The sequence below is a fragment of the Pyrus communis genome, chromosome 11, assembly GCF_041283825.1.
Source record: "Pyrus communis isolate YQ-2024b chromosome 11, ASM4128382v1, whole genome shotgun sequence".
NCBI lineage: Eukaryota > Viridiplantae > Streptophyta > Magnoliopsida > Rosales > Rosaceae > Pyrus > Pyrus communis.
The window spans coordinates 21,547,370-21,575,257 of NC_142575.1; the positions used below are offsets into that span (position 1 = coordinate 21,547,370).

Consider the following 27,888-nt stretch of genomic DNA (forward strand, 5'->3'; position numbering starts at 1 on the left):
TGTTTGTTATCCTCATATTGTCTTTCTCGTGTTCAATCATACTACGTCGAAAACAGACGCTTTCATACCACAACACCACAAATTATGCATGGAGACTAATGATCACTAGTTGCCAAACTGAGGAAAAAAATAGGGTAAATATCAGTTTATTACCCTCATGTTTCGTGGTTTTCAACATTTAGTACATCAAGTTTTTTTTGTCCCAGAGTCATACCTATCAGTTAGTCAAATTGTTAAGTCTCCCGTTAAGTGATGACATGGCACCCATGTGGACAATGACTAGGCTCCATGTGTCATTAAGGGGTCCACGTGGATTTATTTTTCTTTCTTTCTTTCTTCTCTTCAGAGGTGACTTGGATTTTTTTTTTCTCTCTCCTCTCCTTCTTCTTCCTTTCTTCTCTTCCTTTCTCCCCAGAATCCCCACCTCCCACCAGCCGATTTGCCTTTCTAGACCAACCCATTTTCGTCCTCGACCCTAAAAACGGGCAAGTCAACGTCCTCCAGAAGCTTGAAAGGCAGGACCTTGTTGTCCACCTCCACGTCGAACTCGTACGCCACCGAATGCCCCACCTACGTGTCCCTCAAATCGAACCCCGACACCTTCATATCCTCCACTTGAATTGATTTATGCGCACTCTTTTTCTTTATGTTTACACCTTTGTTTATTTCCGGTTGTTGAATTGAATAAAATCAACGAGAATCAACGCATAAAAATAAACATGATGAAATCAAACAACTAGCTAGTTAGTGACATGCATTAATTTTTTTATGACTATAAAAATGATTTGATTATCAAGTTAAATTAGATTGTTGGAATCAAATTTGCGCACATCCATGGACGGAAGCGAAATCCGGTCAAATTTGGCCATGATCTCTAGCGAGGGGAGAATGGAGTTGATTGGGATGTGTGGTTGAATTCGAATAGGATTGCCTACATAACTCTAGGGAAGAGAATCCACGTGTGTAGTTCTAAAAAAGAATGGTGTAAACCATCCTTGACAAATAGTCTATGGTGGGCCGTTAAGAAGATGAGTTCCATAGATGTGTCTATTAGGCTAGACAGAATACATGGAATACAGCTTCGACTATCTTCGTACGTAAAACTGAAAAGTTGGCTTTGTAGAAATTTTTGAAACTTTGATACAGCAATCTTGGGCACTTACCAAACATCAAATAACTAATAACTAATTTTTAGTTTGTGCATAAAATTGATGGGACACCATGTTTGTCCAAATACATATGAGTAAAGGCCTAATTTTTCAAAAGAGTCTAGGTTACCGGTTAGGCAGTTGCACCACAAACCTAATGTACCAAGGAAGACAAGAAAGATGCCAAAACTGGCTAAATGAACACTTCAAATTTGACGATATCTAGAAATTATAAGTAATTGACAATTCATGAGAAATCTCCATTCATTAATTCGTCATCACCGTGGATTAGCGCAAGAAAACTTTTATTTGAACTCATTTAACCTCTCTCTACACCCAACTTAAATTTTAAATATGAAATGTCTTTATCATCCTATTGCATAATTATCATGATGTACACGATAAAATTTATTATAAAAGTAAAATTTATCAATATACCCCCTCCCACCCTCAAAATAATCAAACACTAACCATCACTGATCTTTCTTCGACATTCTATTGTGACAAAAATCCTAAGACGCATTCATAGAAATAAAAACCAATTTTTTTTTTTACGTATGAATGGTGATTTTGAAGTTTTGGATCCTCCAACTTTTTTATCATCATCATGACTACCACCACCACCACCCACTAACCCCACCACCACCATATCTCCAACACTACTAGTCACCTGTAGGAAACCTACTCGTACTTGTACTACTACTGCTGCCAAAACAACAAGCAACAGCTTATCAAGGTCAACGACAAGAAAAGGTGGAGGAGGATAAGAGAGTTGGCATATGCTTTCACTAGTACTGCTACCTTTTATATATGAGATCAAAACCCTACTTATTGTAAGAGTAGGGTTTCTCTGACAAAAGGGTGGCTAAAGGGGAATCAAGCGTGTCAGTCCGATAATTCGGTATTATTCCCAATACTACAATCTGGCCTGCAAAATATGCATGCATTTGTTAAACTAGTTAGGGCTTAGTTAATTTAGTTTGACTCTCATAGGCTCATGGCACTGCGTTTAATTAGATTAATAGATTTAATTAACATGGATCTTCATGAGACTGATCCGAGTAGCTTCTAATGTAAAAATAATGATTGTAAAGATAAATTTGCATAGTGAATTGGGTTTGCGATGGTAGTTTAGGTAATAAATTTGGATTTAAAGAGATTTTGATAGTTTAATTAAAAATGATATAGATGTAGAGAGTAAGTTAGGTGTAGAGATACGCTGTAGGGATTCAAATAAACTTCCCCTTAGCATAGTATGAGCTAAACCACGTTAAATGAGTTCAACACAACCTTTCGAGGCGGAAGATCCAAAAGGACGAGTAGCAACCCAATTTATAAAGAGGTGTCAGGTTTTTTTTTTTTTTTTTTTTTTTTTTTTTGTCAAACGGTAGTTTTTGTTAGATTAACCACCGACGGAATTTGAACCCATATCGTCATGCGAAAGCTCAACTCCTTTCCACCAATAAAGAATCACTTGCCCAAAAAAAAAAAAGAGAAGGGAGGGTTGATATGTGGTGTTAGGTTTGCTGAAATGAAACCAAACTAGTGGGATACGGATCCAGTCATAAGCATTGACGACATGTTTGACATGTGGCTATGTTACTATAACTTGTATCGAATTTGTTTCTCCGTCTTGACTTTTAAAGATAACATAAACCAACCATAATAACTTGGTATCGAAATTGTTACCCCCAAGTCAAACCTAAGATTTTCTAATCCCAAGTGAAGAGGAATGCCGCTAGATCAAATCCTTAACACCTATATGTTTATATTGGAAGAAATATTGAGTACCTAAAGAGGACTATCCACCCAGAAGACTCATCCCTACTGGAATAAACAGATGTAACTATGGCCTGAAATTCCAAATCAGCAATAACTTCAATTCACGCAATCCGTACATAAAAACTGCCCCAAAGAGCAAGATCTCGCAATCGGTAAAATATATATTTCATTTCGAATAAGTGCGCAATTCTTATTTCAAATGCAAAAGACCAGTAACTGAAAGGAATTCTGTGAATAAAAACGCCTGCGGAAGTTTAATTCATCTTCCACCAAACCAGAAACAATAACAGCTCAAGTTATGAGTCCAGGACAAAACATTTCACTACCCTGAGGTTGATTTGACAATGAAATTCTGGCGACTAATGGGGTTCATCACAACCGGAGGTCCTGCAGTGCGTGGCCAAGCCTGGAACTTATTGTCAGTTTCTTCCCACCATTTTTTGTTTGAAACAGTACCAGGAGTACTACCTGGTTATAACTTAATTGTTAAATTGCACCGAAGTTTATTACAGTAAATGATTTCATCAAGCAGTTTTATATCAGAAGTACCTCCAAATATCTTTTTGTCAGATATAGTAGTGTCGAAAACATAAGCAAGCCCAAAGGTTCCCACAATAGATCCTACGATGTACTTTGCTGCCATTTTTCAACTGCAATAATAAAGAACATAACAATAAGGAAAATGGAGAAATGCCGAGCGAGAAGTGCCAGTTATCTGATTATGAACAGTTTCGGAATGAGTAAACTCAATAAAACAGAAGTGTACAAGAAAAAAGGAAGTGATTAGAGGTTCTACACTCATCGCCTACACAAGCACAACATCAGAAGGAGTAGCATCACTTACAATTTTACAATTTTTAAGAAGTTATGAATCTGCGATCATCGTTCAAACCAAGCTTCTAACAATATTACCATAAATAAGAAAAATACTGATGACTAAAAGATTACAAATTTGAGTTGAGATAACAGTTTTGACAAGTCCTAATTTGAAATTATGCACGCGAACTTCAATGGGTTCAAATCAGCTAAAGCACTCTTCATAAATAAACCTATAGTTCAAATTTTCAAGAGACGAAGAAATGTGTGAATCTCATTCAAGACACCCTAGAACCTGGTTTGAACTTGTCTCCATAAGATAAGGGTGATTTACAAGAAAATAATCCAAGAGATCTTTAGTCCTACAAACATGCCTTCTGCTTGGGGGAGAGGGAGAGAGAGGTGGTGGCTAGGGTGGGTGTGGTCATGGCAGCGGAGGGCAGGGAGGAAACCACAAATTCACAGCCAAGAGATTCACACATTCATGGCCAAGACCCATGCAGATCCAAGTTGTTCAACCCCAAATTCAAAACTGACCCCAAAAGTAATCCAAATACAAGACCTGTTTTTTCGAGAAGATATGTACATTTAATCATTGAATTTATTATTTTATTGCACACATGGCACCCACATGGCATATATTTCAGAAAAACAGTGGTTCGTTCATGCCGCATCACCAGCTTTGACAGATTAGTTGACATGAAAGTAGAGGGAAATACAGGTCAATGTGACTTCCGCGGGGGAGGGAGTGGGACTTGACCCTAGTTTCAGAGGGGCACTAGAGTAATTAATCCTAAAACCAATAAGTTATAACTCTAGAATCCCCATCATCCTCACCACAACAAAAAGATCGACACGGAACAGAGCAAATTGACACAAATAGAAATTACAGTTGAAAAATATTGATACGGAAAAACAGGGGCATGTTTGCACAGTGCATATAGACCAGCTAAATAAAAGATCATTCAAAAATTTTGAACCAAATATAAAGCAACTCAGTGTTTGTGATTAGTATCGATCAACATAAACATGAGAGCATTGTTCAAAGTCAAACCTAATGCGCTAACTCGGCAAGGCTACAAAGAACCTACACCAAGTCACGATGACACGAAATATAGCAAGTGATTGAACAAAAGCGCGACCATATGAAAGAGCGAAAAAAGTGGCGGATACTCACATAACCAATTCTTTAAACAGTTAGACAGGGCTGTTTGTAATCATCCTATGCAAAACCTAACATCTTTCAATGTATAAAGTTTCTAATTTACTCAATCAATATATGAAAATCTGCTAAAACTAAATACAGCAACGTCAAACTAGCATCCAATATTTCAGTCTATGATCCCATGTTTTTCTCAAAATTCGAACATAATGGAAACATAAAATAATTCAAATTTATTCATCTGGGAAACTATAAATTTACGAATCTGAGAAAATCCAAAGGAAAATAAAGGAAACCCTAGATCTATCGGCAGATATATAATTAAGAGCCAGACGTTGTTCTATTCGGAATCGGAAGTGATGAAACGGACAACTCACGGATGAACTGGAACGGGAGCGAGGTTAGACGACGACGAGGAGGAGCTTCAGCGTTGACGGCGATGCAAATGGCAGGCAGATCGGTAATCGAGGCACAAATTCTGCGCACAGTTAATGGTGTCTGCTAATATTACGAAATGGACTAGACGGGTCGTGCTCTGGACTGACCCATGGCTAACGGGCTGGCCTGATGTAAACCCATAACTCTTCTCACCCATTTTATATGGGAAGTGTTTTTATACCTTTATCAAATGTTTTATATTACACGATTTAGTTGTATTTCTCTTCATGTTAGACCCGGCAATTTCTGACATGACACAAAAATAACGGGTTTCGAATTAATATGATAACTAATCGGATAATTATTGAATAACTCGTTAAGAATCCGTTAATAACGGGTTCTTAACGGATATACACGCAGGTAACACGTGAGTAACCCGTTTCGACCCGTTAAGAAAAAAATTATTTTGATAATTTTAAAGTTTAATAACTAAAAGATTTATTATAAAATACAATAGCCATATTAATATATACAATATATTCTATATTAACTATATAGTTTTGTATTATTATTCTATATAAGTTTTAAGAAAAAAATAAAAGTTTTTGTCATTATTTATTTTTATTATGAGAGTTCCTTGTTATCATTACTAGGATAAATTTTACTTAACATGTTGTTGTCCAAAATTAAAATAAACTAGTATAGTATTTGTATAGTCAAGAATTAAGAAGACATACATATAACTATGAAAAATGTGAAAGAATAAGTAAACACTCGTGATTCATCATTATTCCTCCATGAGTAGATAATGGTTACACTTACATTATCGTTTAAATTTTTAAAATCCTCCAAACCCTCATGAATAATGATTTTTATTTGAGGGAACAATTAATAAAATTAATAATAATTATTGTAGAAGTGTAAAAAATGTAAAAAAAAATATACAATCACTAATAGTAATAAGCTTTACAACTTTCATGAAGGGGTCAGCTTCAAAATCCAACACTATAATCCATAAACCTTAAATTTATATTTAACCGTCGATTGTCATTTACGCTTTATTCTTCTTACTGAATTTCATTTTTTAAATTTTCTTTTTTGAAAACATGATCATCTGGCGGATGTAAGAAGATGAACGGCTTAGATCTTTGATATCACGTTTCGATATTTACTGTTAACTGAAATATGAGTCGATGTCATATAGTTTGTAGAAACTTTATAAACATCAAGCAATATTTTCACTAACCGTAAAACTCTAAATATAATATCAACGATTCATACTGTTCATCTTCCTACATCCTCTAATAGATCATGTTTTCAAAAAAACAAAATCTGAAAAAACAAAATTTGATAAGAACAATGAAGCGTAAATGTAAACAACAATCAACGGTTAAATTTTGATCTATTATTTATATGATTAATGACACACCCCGACCAAAATCAGGGCATGCTGGCCGTCACGTGAGGGTGACGTAACCATGTGCCCAGTGCGGAAACTAAGAATAATAATAAAGTATGAACAAATAAAAACCAAGCTATACACTAAGTGGATAAGATACATGTGCAAGCGTAAGTGTGAAAAACAATATTCAGAGCACAGAAGACCTAGTGCAGTCCAGGGGAATAAACACTAACTAAACACACCCAGGGGTGGTCCTACACTGGTGATAATCTGTCAGATATGCCGTGAATCTCTCGTGAGCCACCAAAAGAGCAATCCAAACAAGAACCTGGAAGGGCGCAAAACAGAAAGTGTGAGTGGGCAAAAACAAAGCTTTTCAAAATCATTTCATTATCAAAAGTTCTAACCCCTCGCAGTAAAACCTGTATAGTTTCCCAGAAAATAGAATATACACATATATAGAAAACATGCTAAAAAATATGCCATGTCGAATGTCTCTACATAAAATGTAAGTACTCAGGTAATGTCAATCAATGTCATGTAATATGTCAGCCGGAGTCACCTAACGTGACCTGTATGGCTGAATCTAGAGCTTAAATCTCCAACTCACTAACTATACCTGCACACAAGTTGGAACCACCTAAAGTGGTCTGTACAACAGGATTGGGTGTAAATAAATACGCACAAGTGCTACGATCACGTGAAGACTGGGCGAATAATCACGGGTCACCTACGAGTCGAAACCACCTATAGTGGTTGATGTGATAAATAATAGCACTCAAATTAAACCCTCTTTTTGACAATTGTAGTATAGATATAAGTAGGGATCGTTTTAGGCCAGGGATTAGGAGGGATTGCTAATCTAATGAAAACTAATTCAAAGACACAAAAATATGCTTAAAAACACTTGAACAAACTCAAAGACTCTTAACTAAACTTATATGACTCAAAACAAACTTGAAAGACTCAAAACAACTCAAAACAATCAAAAAGACTCAATTTAAACTCTAGGACTCAATTTGGACGAAAATAGAATTGGTTTTGACTCAAAATACTCAAAAACACACTTTAGGACAGATTTGAAACAAGTAAGTAAAGGGGATTGGGTTTTGGACAAATTTAGAATGAAAACAAGTAACTTAAAAGACTTGAGTAAACTTTGGACGAATTTGGGAAAAACAAAGGATGGGTAGATAGCTAGAGGATACTTTTCCACACATGATACATTCAAACACAAATTGATTTCCAGTTGTTTTTTCGATAAACCATAAACCTCAACACCCCAGATTAACCGTGACATCACTAATTAACCCTCAGATTTTCCTTTAGTTATTGGATTGGGTGACATCATACGACAACCCAAAGCATTCTTCAAAAGTTCCCTACATGACATCATAATAGAGATACAATCAAAGATCATTACGTTCAATGAAAATCATAAGTATTGACAAAGCACTTGTAACTATGACATCATGATACTCATGCTAGGAGTTTACTTAACATGATTGTGAAAACAACCTTAACTACTTGTGAATATAAGTTTGTGACTATTATGTGAAACTCCCTTATATTCTAGCACCAAATTCAAGCATGCAAATCAAGTAGGCCTCCCTAATCAACATACAAGAATAAGTTATCCATCAAACGGTTAAGTAAATTGCATTCACAATTTATGAAATCACAACTGGACTTAATCAATTCATATTATAAATATAATCATGGTTTCAAAGCCTCCCCTAGCTAAAACGAGTTTAGCCTCTCATGTTCACAACAAAACAGTGCGCTAGGAAAGAAAGAGGAGCAGAGGGGGTTCATTCCCAATTATAAAACTGAAAAGCACAGAAAGAAAAAGGAAGGTCTTGTCTTCAAAGGGGGCCAGGTTAGCCATAGCTTCTTTGATCATGCCGGAATGAGGAAGAAAAGAATGCCGATCGTTAGCAAGAAGATCAAAGAAATCTTGAATTAAACATTAAAAACAAAAGATAGATTACACCTAAAAACGTTCCAACACTCCAACTTAAATGCACAAACGTCCAAGGCTTCTTCTTCTCTTCTTCTTCCTTGCAAAGTTCTGGCACAAGAGTCTAGGGGTGATTTTGGATGGATTTCTGGGTTGTGAATGGATTTAGGTTGGTAGGGTGGTGCAGCAAAGGTTGGGAATGGTGTATGGGTGTTTGGGTGAAGGTATGGAAGTGTATGAATGGTGGAAGCAAAGTTGAAGGCTGCGGCAAAGGCTTAAGTGTTTGTGAAAGATGGCAGATTGTATGGATGAATGATTAGGGAAGAATAAGGGTGCGGCTTTGGTTTTTATTTGAGAGCAAGAATCCTAAGGTTTATTACATAGTTTAGGAAAGGATTGGAACCCGAAATCCATAAGGAAAAGGAAATATAAAATCAGAAATCAAAAGGAAAGGGGAAAGAAACTTGCGGCATTCAATTGTATGAAATGGAATGTGATTTAATGCTGAAATTAAGCAAGGATTTGGGATAAAAAAAGGTATGTAAGGTGCGGCTGAGAATGGGGTAAAAAGGAATGTGATTTTATGACATAGAATAGGAAATAAGGACTTCCCTTGCACGACAAGGAAGGGAAACTCTATGGAATGCACGGCAAGGGCAATTAGGTTGCAAGGAAGGCTTGGTTTTTGTCCTAAAATGTATAGGAGTCTTCAATGTTGCTGAAACATAAGTTCTTTTAGGATTAGGAAAGGTTAAACCAAAATAGGAAACCTTGGCTTAACTTTCCTACTTCAAATAGGAAACCTTCTTTAACTAGGATTCCTCTTTTGATTAGGAATCCTCTTGTGATTAGGAATCCTAACACCTTTAGGTCTTCAATTTCGTTCATTCCTTTTGCTCCAAACATATGTTATCCATTCCAAGTCCAATTTTGCTCCAAAATGCACATTTTTGCTTCCTTAGCCATATGAACCTAAAAACGCACGAAAATAGCTTAAACTACTAAAATAACTATGAACTAACAACATAAATGTACGAAAACAAGCTAACTAAGTCGCATAAATATGCTCCTATCAGTGGTTTGTACGACAGGACTGTGCACCTAACTTGGATCCAAGATGAGCGTGTGGTGCGGGAGGTGAACATCACATGAAAGACTATACCCTTAACAATCCTACGTAGTTCTTCCAATCACTTATGAATTACCCATGCATATTTTGAAGGTTAGGTTTTCCTAAAGTATGCCCTACTTGGAACCTCCAACATAGAATGTACCAGATCGAATGTGAACATGCAAGACTCATTAAGTTTTGTGAAAACCTTTTGAAAAACCATATAACCCTTAAGCTGTGTCGTCCATTATAAGATGTTACACATATTAACCACAAGAAGCCAGCACCAAATTCAAAGACAGCCCTCGACCAAAATTGCATCAAATTACTTTTCTAAATATCTTAATGGTGGACAATCGTCAAGACAATTAAATAGTTTAAACTGGTGATTAATAATTCAAAACCCGCATGCGTAAAATCATAATCAAATTAAAAAGAAACTACATATTCTTGCTAAGGCTTGTGGCCTCACCCTAGCAAACGAAACTAGTTACGAACAATCATAAAACAAAATATAATTAAAATCACTGATAGACAACACCTTGAAAATAAAATTAAATCCAAAAGCTGTGCGTTCTTCTCTTTTCTCTCCTCCTATCCTAATGGCTAAATATCTTTATTTATACTACTACAAAATAAACCCCTAAAAGGTCTTAGAATAAAACTAGGAAACATAATAAAATAATAAAACATAAAATAAAAGGTTTCCTATTTAAACTGAAATTCGGACCTATCAGAAAATAAGACTTTTGACCGACTAAATCAACTCTGATTTGGTCCCAAAAGTCTCTTTTAAAGCTTGAGATGTCATTAACAAATTTGTAGAGGGAATCTTCCTCAAAATATGCCATCTTGACCTTTAAAATACCCAAAACGTCCAGAAACGTTAATTTGGGAAAGTTGCATGCTAGGTTTTTATTTCATTGCCACGGTCAAACAGCTTGGTAGAAAAATCTGGAACTTTGATACAATCATCTTGAAAGACTCACGAACATCCTCCAATTGGAATCACTCCAAAATTCATCCATTTGATCACTTTTTGCTCCACATGAAGTCGCATGTCCTACATTGAAAATATATAACAAAATATCAACATTCTACCAAAATAACAAATAGATTAATACTAAGAATAGGGTAAAATATATAGTAAAATATCGCCTCATCAATGCTTGAACATGTACTTATTTTCCATTGGTATCCAATGGATTGATCACGAGCCGGAATATGGTTAGAGCCCTTATGTGTCTTGAACTTATTATACCAAATGCGGTTTTGGGGGCAGGGGGTGCGGGTGGGCAACTAAGCCTTACAATAGGCTAACAAAAATATGGTTCAAACTCTTCTTTGGCGAGAATTGAACCTAATAACCTTATTTTTTTAATTTCATTAAAACTCTTTGTTTGTCTAGTCTCATTGCCCGAGACTCTCGAGAAAACAACTCGAGCCCATCTCGACACCCATCAAGCAATTTGAGAGCAAGTACCATAAGTGACCATATTTGTTGGCATGTAATTGATTCAATAAGTCGAAATCCACGACAACTATTGGAAACTCAGGATTTCAACCCACCAACCCTCTTGAATTGGTAATGCTCGATCTCCTATTGAAATTAGAACAAAGACCTTCCAATGTGCCGTACAGTTAACATGGTCAGAAAAGAGGAAGATTTTCCTACAGAAGATGAAGATTCCCAAGATTATCCACGTACTGAATCTCAAAACTTTTCTATGTTTTGGAAGGTGGATGACAAGGCAGATGGAAGATTGCTTTGGGGTTCTGCCTGGCAGCAAATGAGGTGTTTCCCATGTCTCGAAATGGTGATCTCTTCGGCACAATAGTTGTTCTGTTAGTGCATGTGTCTGGTTTATTTCTTCCATCTGTTAAACCCACCCTTTGCTTGCGGCTGTCTTCTTTGGTAAGCTGATTTTCCTTCAAATGACAAATCAGTACCCGCTTTTCCATTTCATTCTGTGGATTTCGGGGAATAAGTGGCGAACTGTTGGCCCTCATGACTCTTGTGCTTTCTTCATTCCTCAACCTGTCAAGCTCTCCGTGGAGCGTTGACACTTGTGCTTCTAACTCCTTTGTTTTGCTCACAGCTGAAACAGCTTTATGTCTCCATTCATGCACCTGCAAAAGAAATGACTTTTTTAGAGTGCATTCAAGAAGATATTCAAAAGGAATTATTTAAACTAAGTTCCAGGCCTTCTAACTTCTAAGCATCATAAGAATCCTGTCAATCCTTTTTCAAAATCATGCAGAAATGAAGGCTATTCCAAATATATTGCTTTTCGATCGATAACAGATTCTACCAAAACATTGAAGAGAGCAATGTGGCTATTCATATAGCGCCAGCCAAAAAGAGCCAAAAGGAATGCTTCTTCCGGTGGCAGCTTGATCTAGATACATGTACAGTTGCGAACTATAACTAAAAATATAACAATCTATTATGGAATATCTTACAGCGGAGCGTAAGGATTGGATCTGATAATCAGAATCTAGAGCCCGATCCTCCCAAAAGTCCCGAGAAGTCTGCAATTCTACCATCTCCTCCCTCACCTGCCCCAGTATCTCCTGCATCTGAGACCATTGCTCTGTCTCTACTCGTACTTGCTCTACAATTCTTCGAACTATTGCCTTGCAACGTCCTGAGCACACGTTCTCTTCACGAGACTCTTTCTCCTGCAAAGCAAATTGTCAACCTTTAAATTCTGTCTACTAACAATGTTTTCTTTATTCAATAAATTAGTCAATCTCTTGCAAGGATTTACCCAATGAAATTGTTGTACCAAGGAAGAGGACAAATTTGCGGCTTCAATTCTCTGGGAAGAAGAGGCAGAACTGGCAACTGAACTATTGGCCGTAGACAGCATTGAACCATACTCTTCCTTCATCTTCTCTAATAACATCCCTTTCGACAATCCCTCCATTTTCCTTCTCAGAATCTCCACCTGCGTAGTATTTTTTATGGAACCGATTAGGCACATAAAACTATGCAAATCATGGAGCAAAACAATGCATGCCTGGCTATCGAGAATCTCCTCGCTTTATCAATTTTAAAGTAAAAACTAACTTGATCCAGTTGAGAATTGACACACACATTATAACAATGTAAATCATAAGATTCAAGGTCATGCCGTGTCTTTAATTCTCTCGTACAATATATGGAGCTAAGAAATTGAAGTATCAAAGCAAGATCAACGAAAGACAGATAATGTTCACATTGCATTTGCCACTTGAAACCGAGTTCTCATTTACTCGAGAGCTTGTTTTGATCGACAGGCTTGCTTCTGCCATCTCTTGCATCTCCTTCACACATATCTCATCTGATGTCCTCTTAAACTTCTGAAGCTGTCTTTGGAGAAGATAGGCTTGTTTATCAAAATTACTAGAGTTCTTCCGAACCTCCAAATCCTTAACTCCTAAATTTCTTTGCAACTTCTCTAGTTTCTCTGCCAAGTGTTGAATCTCTTCCTCCAATACGATACTAATATTCTTTCCGTCACAAATCTTCTTTCGCCCCTGAAAACCCGTCTCAACATCAAAATTTGTCTCACACAATGCCATTGTCACTCATTCTTGAAGAAAAAACTTGCAGGAATATAATAAGAATACAACTATGAATGCAGAAGAAGCACGGCTTAAGATTTGAATTTTTTCCTTGCTTTTAATTCCGTATAATTTCTGAGCAACCAAACAGAAAAACCCTGTTGGGTTTTCCTTCTCTTTCTAGCATTTTCTCATCAGCCAAACAGACAATTCAAAACCAATGTAAATAAAAACGAAACAAAACAAAACGAGAGAGAGAGAGAGAGAGGGGACTTACGGAAACAAGAGTGTGCACAGCAGATTTAAGAGTCCTCTCCATCTTAACCTTGGTCCTCTCCATTTTCTTAACAGCAATCTCCTTCTCCATCCTCAACAAATTACACTCCGCCCTCAACATCTCAGCCTGAAACCTCCACCTCTCCTCCTCCACCACTCCACCACCACCATCATCATCCTCCCCCTCTCTAACCCTCTCTCTCCTCCTCTCTCTCTCCTCCCCATCCCCACACTCAAGAAGCACAACCGGCAAATGGGTTCTCGAAAACGCTCTCTCTTGATCGAACAGAGCCTCCAGCTTTCCCATGTGGACCTTCTTGGCCTCCCCTGAATTGGGTTTTCCACCATGGACGCTCTTGGGAGCTCTCCGGCGTGGCCTCCGCGGGAGGTGGAGGATTCTTGGGGTTGGTTGGGGTGGTGGATACTGCCATTTTAGCCTTCTTGTTGCTGTTAATGCAGTTGCAGAGGAGGATGACATTGCAGTCGATTAGAAAAGACACAAACTTTGTGTTCCTTCTGGGTTTGGAAATGAAAGGAATGAAGAAAACTAGACGTTAGGCTTCATTTTGTTTGTTGGTATACCGTAGGCTGTAGCTTAACATCTGGGGGTTAGAGAGAGAGAGAGAGAGAGAGGAGAGGTGTGAGAGAAAGCGTGCAACCTCGTTCAGTGCAAGAAACAGGGATTTCAAATGAAAGCTGCTGTTGATTTTGTTTGGGCAAATTTATTGGCATCGTCCATGGTCCCTTTGTCTTTTATTTTATGGTTTTATTGGAATTTGAATACGGTTTCATGGTCTTCATTTTAATGATATTTTTTTGTGTTGGATCATATATTATCGTTTGCTCCTTATATTTTGACCATTTTAGTCTTCTAGTATCTGTCTAGAATTTACAGAAATGATCAAAAGAAAATCACTTTTGACACAAAAAACTTACAATTCTTTCATTTCTTTTGTACAAATAATATTATCTACATTAAGAGGGTGTGAGAGTGGCTAAGCCTCACAATGGACTAAAAATAACGTGGTTTAAATTCACCTTTGACGAGAATTAAACATAAGATATCTCACTTATAAATGAAGAGGAATACTACTAGACCGTAATACTAAGTGGCAATACTTCATTTTTTTAGCTTAGTTTTTTTTTTTCATACAATAATAATTGAACTTCATAAATCTTCCACTTTATATCCTACCCTTACCCATTTGAGCTTTGAGTTTAGTTGGAAAGAAGAAAGGATAATTTTATTAGTAAATTTGAAAGAAACAAAGTACCCTTATAACAATACACTTGGGCCCCTTGTGGTGTAGACAACGGAAATTAGATTGAATTTGATAATACACTATTTTTTAACTATGTTGAAGGAATGAATGAAAAAATTGTGACCAATTTGGTAGGAGATGAGTTACTCATGAAGAAAATTTATCATTACAAACCTTCACAAAATGGTTGCATTACAAAAGAGAAGTTCCCTTCATTCATGTATAATCCTCATCTAATCCTTCTACTTTTAATATGTGTGAAATTAGAGAGTTGTGCATTTCAATCTAATCCTCTCTACTAAACGAGGCCTTAAAAAAGTACAATTGGATGAGAAAATCCATCAACTAGCTACTCATCACTTTCTAATTTAACTTGTTTACAAAGCCATTTTGGTGCCTTCTCTTATTGCAAATTAACAAGATTTTGCTTTAAAATATTAAGCTTGAAAGGCTTGTTTAATGATATATATATTTGGTTTATATGATTATTGACATCACAATTTCATTGAACATTGAAATATCAATTTGAATAACTAACTAGTACTAAGTTTTAGTAGTATTTCTTTTCATTTTGTAATAAAAGGTTTCAGGTTCGACTCATATAAATGACAAAAACGTATTATGTTTATTTATAATTTAATACCAATTTATTTTATGGTTCAGCTCAATCCCCTTGCTTCTGTGGAGTAGAATATTATCTCCCCATCAAGTAGAAGATTATTGTATGAAATAAAATAAAATTGAATAGTATAACGGCCTCATAGAGAGAGAGAGAGAGAGAGAGAGAGAGAGAGGTGTCGCAGGTTTGAGTGAGGTGTGGATGAAGTTGTAGTTGGTAACTTGGTTACTTGGTGTAGGCTTATGGTAGGTGTAGACGTCCAAAACATGCTTAAATCTTGAAAATTTCCAAACCCACTGTTGTAGTGTATTTTATATCAAGGGAAATTGTAGGTGTCGCGGGTCTGGCCCCATCCTCCTCCGTATAAATGAGTTTAACCAAAATTTGGAATGATTAATTGAGAAGTAGATTAGGAACCAAGGTCAAGCATATGAATAAATTTTTTATATTTTATGTGTCTAGATTCCAATCGAGAATTTTTTTAGAGAAACAAGTTGCATTAAAAATAATAAAAAAACATACATACGACAAACATGTTAACGTGTTTCTTAAAACAATTTAAGAGGCTACACATGTCAAAATAACACCAAACCCTACAATTACAAACACAAAAAAATTTCAATCATGGAAGACCCTTAGAGGCTCCACGAGGAAAAGACTACACCAATCTCTGATTATTTTGCAATCATTGGTAAAGAAGCCCTACTATAAGTCATCTCCAACAAATGTTCAGTTTCTTTCTCATAGTCATTTGTTGTGCGTACAAACCACAAACACCACCACCTCACATTTGAACAACAATCACGGCTCTAAAATATGAGATTAAACACACCACGACCATTACCACAACCACGAAAGTTCTCTTTCATAAAGTAAGAGAGCGACCACAACCTTGAATTGAAGCCTCTCCTCAACATAATGAGAGCGACTACAACCAGAAACAAAAGGGGGAAAAGGAATAGATCAAGAAGTTTGTTGCGGATCCCAACAAATACTACTCAGCTTACTGTCCTAGTAAGGTGTCAAAACTAAGTAACAAATACTACTTAGCTCACTCTACTAGTAAAGTTTATAATCAAACTTCTATAGTAGAAAACTTTGATTTTAATGTTTCTTATTTGAATTAATCTGCGACTGTCGCTCACAAAACTTTTAACTTATTACTACTTTTGATGAATAAAGACCAATGTCATTTGATGAAATGATGATGTACCTAATTTGATGTGATTAATTAAATCATGTTGCTCATAGTTTAACTCCATGCTGCGATGCTAATTCAAATTATAAGTAGACGTTGGATTGGAGTCGCACGTACCAAGGTAGGTTGTCACACACACACACACAGTATCTCTATCAGTGAAAAATAAATGATTAGTAAATGAAGTGGTCAGTGGTCCGTGCCGTTGAAGTTGTTATATATGGGTTTAACAAATGTTGTAATAAATCACCAAAGTTAATGGAAAATGGCTACTTCTGTCGTCTGGGTATTTTTTCAACGCTGCTGCTGAGACACACTGACAACCTCATTCCTAAGCCTTCTTTCTCTGCAGTGAAGACTCTGTAACACTCTACAGTCAGAAACTGTACTGATTCTCTCGGTCTTAACGTACCTTTTTCCGGCACTACATTTAATTAATTCAATTAGATAATTAGATTTCGAACGAAAATCCAGAACACACCGACAGAAGCTTTGTTGGAACTCTTTTATTAATGCATTGGCCGCGGGCAATGGCTAACCAGAAATTATTCGATCGATGGGTTAAGCTAAAATTATTACTACGAAATCAAGTTTTTAATCTTATGTTGCTTACATAAAATTAGATAATAGTAAAACTGGAATGTAGTAATTTGAAGCAAAAATTTTATGCTATGTTTTCTAGGTTTCTAGCCTTCAAAGCTTTCAAGTGAATAAAATGAGGAACCATTTGTGATATGAAAATTTTAATTTATTACTATTAAATATAATATTGGTTAAAGTGATGAGTTTATTTAACATCATTAGCTCTTATTATTCTTAAAAATAGGCTTATTAATAAAAAAAAAATTCATTTCTTATGTGAAATATGACAATTAAAAATCATAAACTAATCTAAAAATTAATATTTTTAAGCTTGAGGAACCAAACTCTCCCTATGCTATAGCCTAGGGGAGCCTTGTACTTGGCTCCGCCCTTGGCCACCGGAGAGAAACATGCACCGCGTTCAAATCAAACAATGTCGTTGCCAGCTTCACTTGCCTAAATTGGAAGTTGTTATTGTTTGTTTGTTTTGGTTTTGAATTCCACCTACTACAATGTATTTTGGAAACCGATCTGAGTACATCAAAACAGTCCAACAGTACTCATCTCAAACGAATAGTAACAATATCTGATTATCGTTAATTTCGATGAAATATTATGAGATGCAATAATTCGACATAAGTATATTGATGAAGAAAGAACTTTTCTGTTTCTTGGTAGCTTGGATTCACTAGTAAAAAAAACAGCTTGCGCGACGAACAAGATTTCGTCGCATAAGTGTAACTTGCGCAACGAAAACACATTTAGGTCGCACAAACATCGGAAGAATTCATAAGAAAAAAAACTTCACACGACGAATGTTTTTGTTGTGCAAGAAAAGGCTGGTAAATAAAAATTGGTGCCAAAAGTTTGCGCGACGAATTTTTCTACATATTCGCTGCGCAAAGTGTTGATGAAAATAGTCAGTCACACATTAAACACAGTTTTAAAACCCTATTTTACAAAAGGTTTTGTTTCAAATGATGGCCGATTCGGTTTTAGATTCAACGAAAAGTTGCGAGGGAGAAGGCTCTCGTGAAGGGAAAGGTAAAAAAAAAAAAAATTATTGTTGAATTAGTTGTTTTACATTTGATATGGTTGCAATTATTGTTTTAATAGGCTATTACATTTTAAATTTTTGTGGTAGGAAAAAAAATGAGGAAAGCTATGATGACAATAGAGAGGTACCAACGTAAGCGATTGCCCTCGTTTGATGACAAAAGTTCGGCTAAATCGTCCGCCGAACTTAGGTTCGATATATGGGGATTGGTGCTGAAGCAGTGTTCTACCGAGTTTAAGTCTTGGAAAATGGTGCATGTGGACTTGAAAAACTTCATGGTGCATGTGTTATCGGTAAGTTTGTATTAAAAAAAGTGTAATTGTTTTTGTTTAAAAATAATATTTTTGTGATAACTAATTTAATTTTATTGCCATTACAGGTTGTTTGAGATGCTGATGAAACCGATGAGAAGCAGCAGAAGTATGTGGATGACATTTTCAAGATGCAGTTCCGGCAATGGAAGTTCGATGTACAGCGGGTTGCAGAGCGCACATGAGTTGACGATGTCGCTGCCGATGCCCTTGCTGATGACCCAGAGGAAGAGTGAACTTAATTTAGTTTTTATTTTTTATTTATGAAATAGGATTTATTTGAACATTATGTTGGACTTTATTTTTAAAATTTATGTCACATGGACGATTTAAAGTTTACATTAGTTATAATATATATTTTTGTTAATAAATTAGTTTTAATAAATATTTTGATAATATATAATTTGGTTTAATAATTTTAATTGGATAAAAAAAATTTACATTAGTTAGAAAGAAAACGGAAAAAAATAATGCAACTTGCGCGACGAATATAGTGTTCGTCGCACAAATAGTTTACATTATTAAATTATAAAGAAAATGAAAAAAAGAATTTTGCAAAAAAAAAAAAAAAAAAAAACATTGACACTTGCGCGACGAATTCTATATTTGTCGCGTAAAGTGATTCTTCCAAAAGTAATCTTTATAACGTGATTTTAGCTGCAGAGGCAGAAAACTGTAGAAAAACCGTAGAAAAACTTCAGATTTCACCTTTGCACCTCATTTCCCTTCATTTTTCTTCAATTCGGGATCCGTCGTTCCCATTTTCTCTCAATTTCTTCCTCTAATACTTCGTTCATCTAAATCTCTATCTTCTCTAGGTTGATTGAGCTATTTAGGTGTGTTTGGTAAGGGTTTTGTTATTTTCATTTAAAAGTATCAATGTCAATTCATACCAACACCATAAAATTCATTGTGTATAGGGATATTGTGTATGACTAGCACTCGGTGGATAACGATTTGGAAGGTATTTTCTTCGTTTTATTTTTTAACAATATAAATTAGTTAAATTATATTGAAATTATGTTGTTATGTTTATATTACATTGTTAAATTATATTTATAACAAAATTTTTGATGTTATAATGATGTATAATGTTGAATAGTAAATGTAAAAATTTGTACGTGACGTACAAATATGTATTGTGATGGAAGGAGTTAATTGTAATTAACTTCGTACTCGTTTTTTATAGTAAAACTTAGTTTCCTGTTTGAGGATTAGTTGGATGTTAGGCATGGACGCAAAAGCATGAATGCGGTCCAATTAATTCTTGAATTGTCCCATTATTTGGACATTTTGGGAATGCAAAGTTATGACGCGTAGTTTACAGTTAAAGGATTAGGTTTCGGTCATGGGTACTTCGGTGTTATCTCTGTACGTTCTTCGGGTGGCATATAGGTATTTCATATCTATGTCATGCACTTGAAGAACAGTACAGAGATGCTGCCGTAAATGAAGTGACAGAATTTTGCATTCCCGAATGGGATAGGGCCCTTACCTGAGGCATAAGGTGACAAGATCATGTTGAAGTTGTTGTGATTGTTGTACTGCTATTGTGGTTGCATGAATGATGGATAGAACATGGATGCATTACCAGAACAAATGCGCCAACGAATACCTGAACGGAATCGAGGATTTTACTAATTTTGCATGTACACACAACCCGGGTGCAACTAGAATCTAGTGTCCTTGTAGGAGGTGTAACAACATGTTAAGGAAAACTATTGAAAATGTTTGATTTCATTTAGTAAGGAATGGAATGGTAGAGACCTATAATAATTGGAACCATCACGGGGAACAATTAGACAATGCTTCGTCTTCAAACGTGACAAGAGTGGGCAATGTTGAACCTAATATGGATCTTAATGAACAAGTCATGGAAATCTTAAATGATGTTTTTCCATTTGTGTCGACAAATACCAATCAGGAAGTGGAAGATGACATGCCTACACCAATGGATAATGGAGAATTCAAACAATATGAAAAACTATTAAAAAAATGCCAACCAAGAATTATACCCGGGGTGTGAGAACTTTTTGGTTCTCACAACTATTGTGGAACTAATGCGTGGCAAGATAAAGTATCGTATGTCAAACCAATGTTTTGATTACTTTGTGGGGGGTTTTCAAAAGAATGCTATCAAAGGACAATTGTTTCCTGAAAGACCATAGAAACACTCAAAAGGTGTTGAATGGTCTCGGATTGGGTTATGAAAAAATTCACGTTTGCAAAAACAATTGTATATTGTTCTATATGAAGAATAAATCGTTGGATAAATGCCCTGTATGCATTGAGTCGAGGTTCAAAATGACATCTCAGAATAGATCGACGAAGATCCCACAAAAAGTCATATGTTATTTGCCTTTGAAGACTAGGTTGCAGCAGTTGTATATGTCAATGCATACTGCCACGGACATGAGATGGCATAAGGAAAAACGAGTAGATGATGATGTGATTAGGCATCCTGCAAATGGGGAGGCATGGAAAGAGTTTGATCGAACGTTCCTTGATTTTGCTACTGATCCTTGAAACGTTAGATTGGAACTTGCCACTAACGGATTCAATCCGTTCGGGGTTCTAAATCAACACCACAACACTTGGCCGATTTTTGTAATTCCGTATAATTTGCCGCCATGGAAATGTATGAAAAAAGAATACATGATGATGACTCTATTGATAACTGAGGATCCTGGTAGGTCAATCGATGTATACTTACGACTATTGGTGGATGAGTTAAAGGATTTATGGACACACGGTATGCTCACATACGATAAGTGTACTGGTAAGATGTTCACTTTGCGGGCAGCAGTGATGTGGACTATGAATGATTTCCTTGCATATACAATGGTTTCTGGGTAGAGCACTAGGGGTTATATGGCATGCCTTGTATGCAAAGAAGACATAACATCAAGTTGGCACGCCGAAAAAGTTTGTTACCTTGGTCATCAGAGATGGTTGCTATGGGACAACGAGTGGCGAGAGAAGGATAAAGAGTCCGACATGAAAAAAAGCCTTGCCTCAAACCTATAGAATGGTTTGGTGATTAGATTTTTGAACATCTTAACCGTTTGGATTTTGCTTTTTTTACAAAAACTGTAAGTAGGACCAGACCTTCTACACATATGAACTGGACACACAAGTCTATGTTTTTTAAGCTCCCATATTGGTTGAAACTAAAATTGAGACACAACCTCAATGTTATGCATGTTGAGAAAAATGTATTTGACACATTGGTCGGCACAATTCTAAACATCGAGGGCAAGACAAAGGACACGACCAAAGCTCGTCTTGATTTGGAACGAATGGGAATACAACTGGGTTTATGGATGAATAAGGATAGTGATAAAGCCAGAAGGGATCTTGCATTTTTTTTCCATGAAACCGAATGACAAAAAAGAATTTTTAAAGTTTTTATCGTTTGTAGACTTTCCTGATAGGTATGCTTGAAATATCGCGCATTGCATGAACGTTGACAGGGGTAAATTAGCTGGACTAAAGAGTCATGACTACCATGTGGTTCTACAATGCCTATTTCCTGTTGTTATTCGACATCTCTTACTAGTCGATGTAGTGAAACCAATCATGTTGTTGTCTAGCTTTTTTTCGCAATTAACGTCAAGATCGTTGCGAAAGACGGACGTTAATCAGTTGTGCCATGACCTTGTGCAAGTTCTATGCAAGTTTGAGATGATATTTCCTCTAGCTTTCTTCACAAGTATGATCCACATGATGGTTCACTTACCGGAAGATGCATTGCTTGCTGGACCAGTCAACTTTCGATGGATGTATCCAATAGAAAGGTATATAATCCTCGTTATTTTATTCATCAATATCTGATGATTAGTAAAATTTGTATCGTATTGTTTTATTTTGGCAGACTTCTCAGAGAGTTGAAGAAAAGTGTATAAAACAAAGCGAAGCTCGAAGGATCAATTATACAAGCTTGGGTGGCATATGAGGCACTTACATTTTGTGGAAAGTATTTAAAGGATGTGGAGACAACTTTCAATCGTCATCCTCGTAATAATGACAAGGGTGTGAGAAAGGAGAAACTTTCAATTTTTGCCCAAATCGCTCGACCTTTCGGAGATCCAATACAAGGCGAGTCGTTTTTCAAAAAGGACATAGAGGTAGCACATTGGTTCGTACTCAACAATTTTGCCAAGATAATGTCATACCTAGACGAGCATGAAGATATGATGAAGCAGGCACATCCTTCACATTTGTATGCCAAGAGTTATTTTGAAGTGTTTTGTATTGGACATATATTTTGTACCAATTATTTTGCTCGAACTAACAAATTTAAGTGTTTATGAAATATTAGGTGAATTAATTGAAAGCATTGAGTTCCCCAACGTACACTGAAGAGTTATATAACTTGGCGTTCAGACCGATTCGTGTTGAATTGTTCTTGGGTTGCCATGTTAACGGTGTCAAGTTCTTAAGGGCTGCACGAGATGACAAGTTGTGTACGCAAAACAGCGGTGTTCATGTCCCAGGTGGAGGCAAAAGTACAAACATTGAATTTTATGGCAAACTAACAAATGTCGTGCAATTGCTTTACAAAGACAGACCAAGTGATCCTATTTAAGTGTCGATGGTTTGATACAAACCCAAATAGGTAGGGAAGTGTTAAAAGAGATTATGGATTATTATCAGTGAACACTACCAAAACTTGGTACGATGACGACCCTTACATCTTAGCAAACATGGCAAAACAAATTTTGTATCTAGAAGACCCTAAAGCCGGGAAGGGTTGGAAAGTTGTTCAGAAGATTGATCAGAGGAACGTGTATACTATACCAGAACAAGATCCAACTGATGACGACATCAACAATGTCGCTGACCAACAGCTAGAATCTTCGATGGAAATTGGTGCAGACTAATCTTATAAGAACCATTTCAGATAGAAGGAGTATCTTTAATCGAAATACCTATTCAATCAGTCACAATTGACCTTGGTTCCGCGCTACGATGGTCCAGTGCGTACAAACGACGATGGTGATGTACCTATCGATGATGATGAGGAATGGGACACTGAGAATGATGATAGCGATAAAAGTGAAAGTTATTATAGTTTGAATGAAGATTAATGTAATTTATTTGTAATTTTTGTTGTGAAATACATTAAATGGTTAATGCATTTTATATGTGAATTACTTTGTAAATAAATTTGTTTTATTAGTATTTTATAATAAATTGTAATCAAAATTGTACCAAAAAAAAACATTTTTAAACATAATTGCACGACACACAACACTTTTACATCACGCAAGCGTTATAATTTTATGAGGGGATTTAATTTTTAGACACTTGCTATGGATGTAAACATTTGGATTTGATTATAAATAAAGTCTATCTTTTGACTAAAAACAAAATACAGACACTTGCGCAACAAAGACCTATATTTCGTCACGCAAAGGATATTTGAGCGACGAAATCTAGTCTTCGTTGCGCAAGTGTTTGAAAATAAAGATGCCTTTTTTTTTTTAAGGAAATTTTTAAAAATTCCCAACGAAGCATAGAAGTTTGCACGACAAAGACTCCGTCGCGCAAGCTTCTATATACTTATATCGATCTTCTTCTTTCCCTCACTTCTATCTTCTTCCTCCCGATACCCTTTCCCTCCTTCCTCTTTCTCTTCCGACGCCATTGCAGCCCCTTTCTTTGTCGCTCACCTGGCCTCATCTCCAATTGATCTCCAGTTGTCGTGTCTTCATCTCCAAGAGGTAATTTCGTCTTAATTTGCATTCCCTTTTCTTCGAATTTTAGGTTTTGTTTGCTTCCAATTTTAAATTAGGGTTAGATTAGGGTTCTTGATTTTAAATTAAGGGTTAGAATTAGTGCAGTGGGTTGCAATTAGGGTTCTTAAATTAGTTTTCTTGATTTTAAATTAGGGGTTAGAATTAGGGCAGTGGGTTGCAATTAGGGGTTCGAATTAGGGGTTTTTTAATTTTAAGTTAGGGGTTAGAATTAGGGTAGTGGGGGTTAGATTTAGGGTGCTTATTAGTGATGCTATGTTTGGAACTTTGGATTGAGTGAAATCAAGAGAAAAGACAAATAGATGCTGCAACTTCAAAATTTTCATGGACATATTTATGAGTATTTATCAAATATAGCCAAATATTAGCTTATAATTTCAAAAATATCAGTTTTTATAAAAACTTTCAAATATATCTAAAATATCACTTAAATAGACACAAATACCCTAAGCTTTAAACTTAATAAATTAAAAAACCAAAACCCTTTTAGATGAAAAGTTCTCATAGCTAAACCTTAAAATTGGAGGAGACCTAGTGAAGGCATCGACTGTTGGTGAAGAATTGTGCATCCCTAAACGAAGATGAGTGTAGATAGTTAATTTTTTGCACTTTTTCTCGTCTACGTTTTCTCTTTGCTTTTGTAGTTTCTTCCTTCGATTGAATATTTATGGAAGAATGAACTATCAATTTTTGTAACATTATTTTTCTCAATTTTCCTTTGGATTAAATGTGCTTCGTATTTAATTTTCCACCTTTGCATTATTAAGGGTGTTTTCCATGTCCGAATTCTGTTTTGAAGGTTATCGTTAACTGTGGTAGTGAATCGAGAGATTTGTTGTGTCTTAGAAAGTGTAAAAAACATATTTTAAGGTTTACAGAATAGAAATTCTTCAAGTGCATATTAGAAAAATTAGTGAAAGCACCACTTGATTATCGCACAAGAATCTTTTAATCAACAACTAGTTATTTGTATGAATTAAGGGTATGTGAGTCTATTTAAATGATATTTTGGATATATTTGAAAGCTTTTATAAAAACCGACATTTTTGAAATTAGAGACTAATATTTGACTATATTTGATAAATACTCCATATTTATACTGTTTTCTTTAATAATATTAATCCCACATATTATGACGATATTGCTATTATTACATGCTTCCATAATTCACTATGATAATGTTTGTGTGCCATGATTTGTGTATTCATTTGGCCGGACGCAGTTATTTCGTTAGTAATTCGACATTGAACTGCTTGTTTGTGATGGATTATGGATCTTTTATTTATTCACTTTAGATGTAAATCTTTCTGTCCGTATATATTTATACTAATTACCTTAATTTTGAATATAAGTAGTATTTTGTATTACCCTGTTAAAAGATAATGATAAAGACTGATTAAACAGATCCTACATCCTAGTGAACAAAAAGACCAAAATACAATGAAAAATTATCGCATTGATCTCATGTATGGTAATATTTTGAATGGTGTAAAATAAAGAAAACCAAATTCTGCTAATGGATGTGCTTATATCATATATTAGCAAATATGTCAAGTTTTTTGCATTTCTCACACTCACACTCTCGGATAAGAATAAAATTAGCGAATTTAACATTGACTTAAACATCTGCCTATATGGATTATTAATATCCTTGGAATTGGATTAACCTTTTTACCTAATAAAGTAAATTCTTTATCAATTGAAAAATGATCTAAAGACAAATTTTTGGATGTCTCACAAATTTTAAAACAACTTGCTGTCCTAACCGACCCAAATCCTACCCATCGCATTTCCAGTACTTGCGGGACAAATAAACCAGCAAACAAGTGCCGTATTTTTCTGCTATGTAGTAATTATTGGATTTCTCTCTTACAAGTAACGTACTTACTGAATCACACGAGAAAAATATAAGAAAATGAGAAGAAGTAAAAGTGTACATGACATGTAAGTTTCTCTTCAAAACACATTGCATTATATTTTTCCTTTTGCGTTTCTTCATTCTTGCTGCATCATGTAAACTTAAAATAAAGTAAGAAATGCACTAATCGTCTTCTTCTCTTTTTCTTCAATCTCGTGGATACGTAATGGGAATACATGAAGCATTTGGTTTACATAAAACATTTAGATTTCATTGTTTGTCGAAGGGGGCACACACAGTGCCGCATATTTTGTACATAATGTTAGACTGTGAGTATAAGTGTAGGTGTATTTTGGCCAGATGTTTGAGTTCAAATTAGACCCAGCAAAACTCATCATCACGGAAGTTACAGGATCATTTGTGTTAAGAACATGTGCTGAATCAAGATTTCCGTTCCGCTCTTTGTACCCCAGATCCATATTATACAATATTCGAAGTTAATATTATAAATTAGGATTAGAATTTGTCCAAATTATTAATATTATAATACATTAGCCATAACAGTATAGTTCATATTAACTATATTATAAATTAATTTATGTTTTCATAAACCTGAGCAAACAGTAAGTCATGGTTCAAAAAAAAAAAAAAAAAACGATTGGGTAATTATTTTCTTTGTATATTGATGTGAGTATAGTACAGGGGCTTATATTTACAACGAAGAGCAAAAACAACTCCTATAATTAAGATATTCTATGTTAAAAATCAAATATATAACAGGTAAGTCAATTTCTTCCTTGATTCTTGGATATCTAATAACCCCACTTTGATAGTAAATCGTTGATTATCGTAACACTCCCTCTTACATTTGGGGGTTAATAATTTTAAGTAAAGGGTTCGAATTAGGGTAGTGGGGAGGGTTCTTAAATTTGGGTTTCGAATTAGGACAGTGAGTTACATTTAGGATTGTAATGGTTTATTTTCAATTTTGTAGATGTCATAGCTCATTAGAAGCCGGAAGGCGATGACGACTACACCTCGTCCGATGACTACACCTCCTACTACTGCCACCACTGCTACGGCAGAGATGGATCATAGGCTGGTGAATCTGGTTGACCCAGTTGGTCCTCCAATCCCACAGGCGCCGGCATCTTCAACTTCTTCGGTGGTGCTACCTGTTAGCGCCTCGACATGCTCACCGACGTCCCCGCACTTCGGAGCAGATGTCGCCATCGGGATCCACAACCGATGCCTCGGGTCCACAGCCAGGTATACTATCCTAATTAACTCCCTCATTCCCATGTTAACTTAGTTTTGTTATTTTAGGTTCAGTTTGTTAAGTTATGTCATTTACAGATTAAAAAGTTAATATATATATATATATATATATATATTGTTGTCATCGTTCCGAACCCATTATTGAACAGTTGTGATCATTGTGTTGGATACATATATTGTCTATGTTATTTTCAGGGTTTTGGGAAATATTTTAATTATAGGGAGGTTCTGCCGAAATTTTGGTAGGATTTGTTATTAGTTTTAGGTTAACATTAATTTTTCATTTCTTTGCAGCTAAGAAAAACACTCTGGAACCTTGTCGGCAGTTGAAGACAGCGAAGGTCACCCGAGTGACCAATGATCGTATCATAATCGGATAC

General features: G+C 35.7%; 3 protein-coding genes across 6 annotated transcripts in view; all 3 read right to left on the reverse strand.

Moving 5' to 3' along the window:
• Window positions 1-2,577, reverse strand: part of LOC137742946 (isoeugenol synthase 1-like) — a 28,323-nt gene extending 25,746 nt beyond the window's left edge. Inside the window, exon 1 of the mRNA XM_068482882.2 lies at window positions 2,563-2,577. Within this exon, the coding sequence (XP_068338983.2) occupies window positions 2,563-2,577 (15 nt within the window). The remainder of the gene's footprint in view (window positions 1-2,562) is intronic.
• Window positions 2,578-3,071: 494 nt separating this feature from the next.
• LOC137743313 (uncharacterized) lies at window positions 3,072-5,450 on the reverse strand. The gene is made up of 3 exons (XM_068483180.2): window positions 5,286-5,450; window positions 3,480-3,580; window positions 3,072-3,398 (listed from the first exon to the last, which is right to left on the reverse strand). Exons 2-3 carry the CDS (start codon window positions 3,571-3,573, stop codon window positions 3,253-3,255), a joined length of 240 nt encoding a protein of 79 aa, XP_068339281.1. The 5' UTR covers window positions 3,574-3,580; window positions 5,286-5,450; the 3' UTR covers window positions 3,072-3,252.
• Window positions 5,451-10,249: 4,799 nt separating this feature from the next.
• LOC137741488 (uncharacterized) lies at window positions 10,250-14,281 on the reverse strand. 4 transcript variants are annotated; one of them, XR_015952989.1, is made up of 6 exons: window positions 13,586-14,261; window positions 12,982-13,281; window positions 12,531-12,710; window positions 12,223-12,441; window positions 11,243-11,889; window positions 10,250-10,882 (listed from the first exon to the last, which is right to left on the reverse strand). XR_015952989.1 is itself a non-coding variant. In XM_088679102.1 (6 exons), the coding sequence occupies exons 1-5, from the start codon at window positions 14,060-14,062 to the stop codon at window positions 11,485-11,487; spliced, it is 1,581 nt and encodes a 526-aa protein (XP_088535228.1). In that variant the 5' UTR covers window positions 14,063-14,222; the 3' UTR covers window positions 10,250-10,822; window positions 11,468-11,484. The 4 variants fall into 4 exon arrangements, 2 of the variants coding, with proteins under 2 accessions (XP_088535228.1, XP_088535229.1); XM_088679102.1 differs by having other exon boundaries at window positions 10,250-10,822; window positions 11,468-11,889; window positions 13,586-14,222; XR_015952990.1 differs by lacking the exon at window positions 12,982-13,281 and having other exon boundaries at window positions 13,586-14,281.
• Window positions 14,282-27,888: the final 13,607 nt, after the last annotated feature.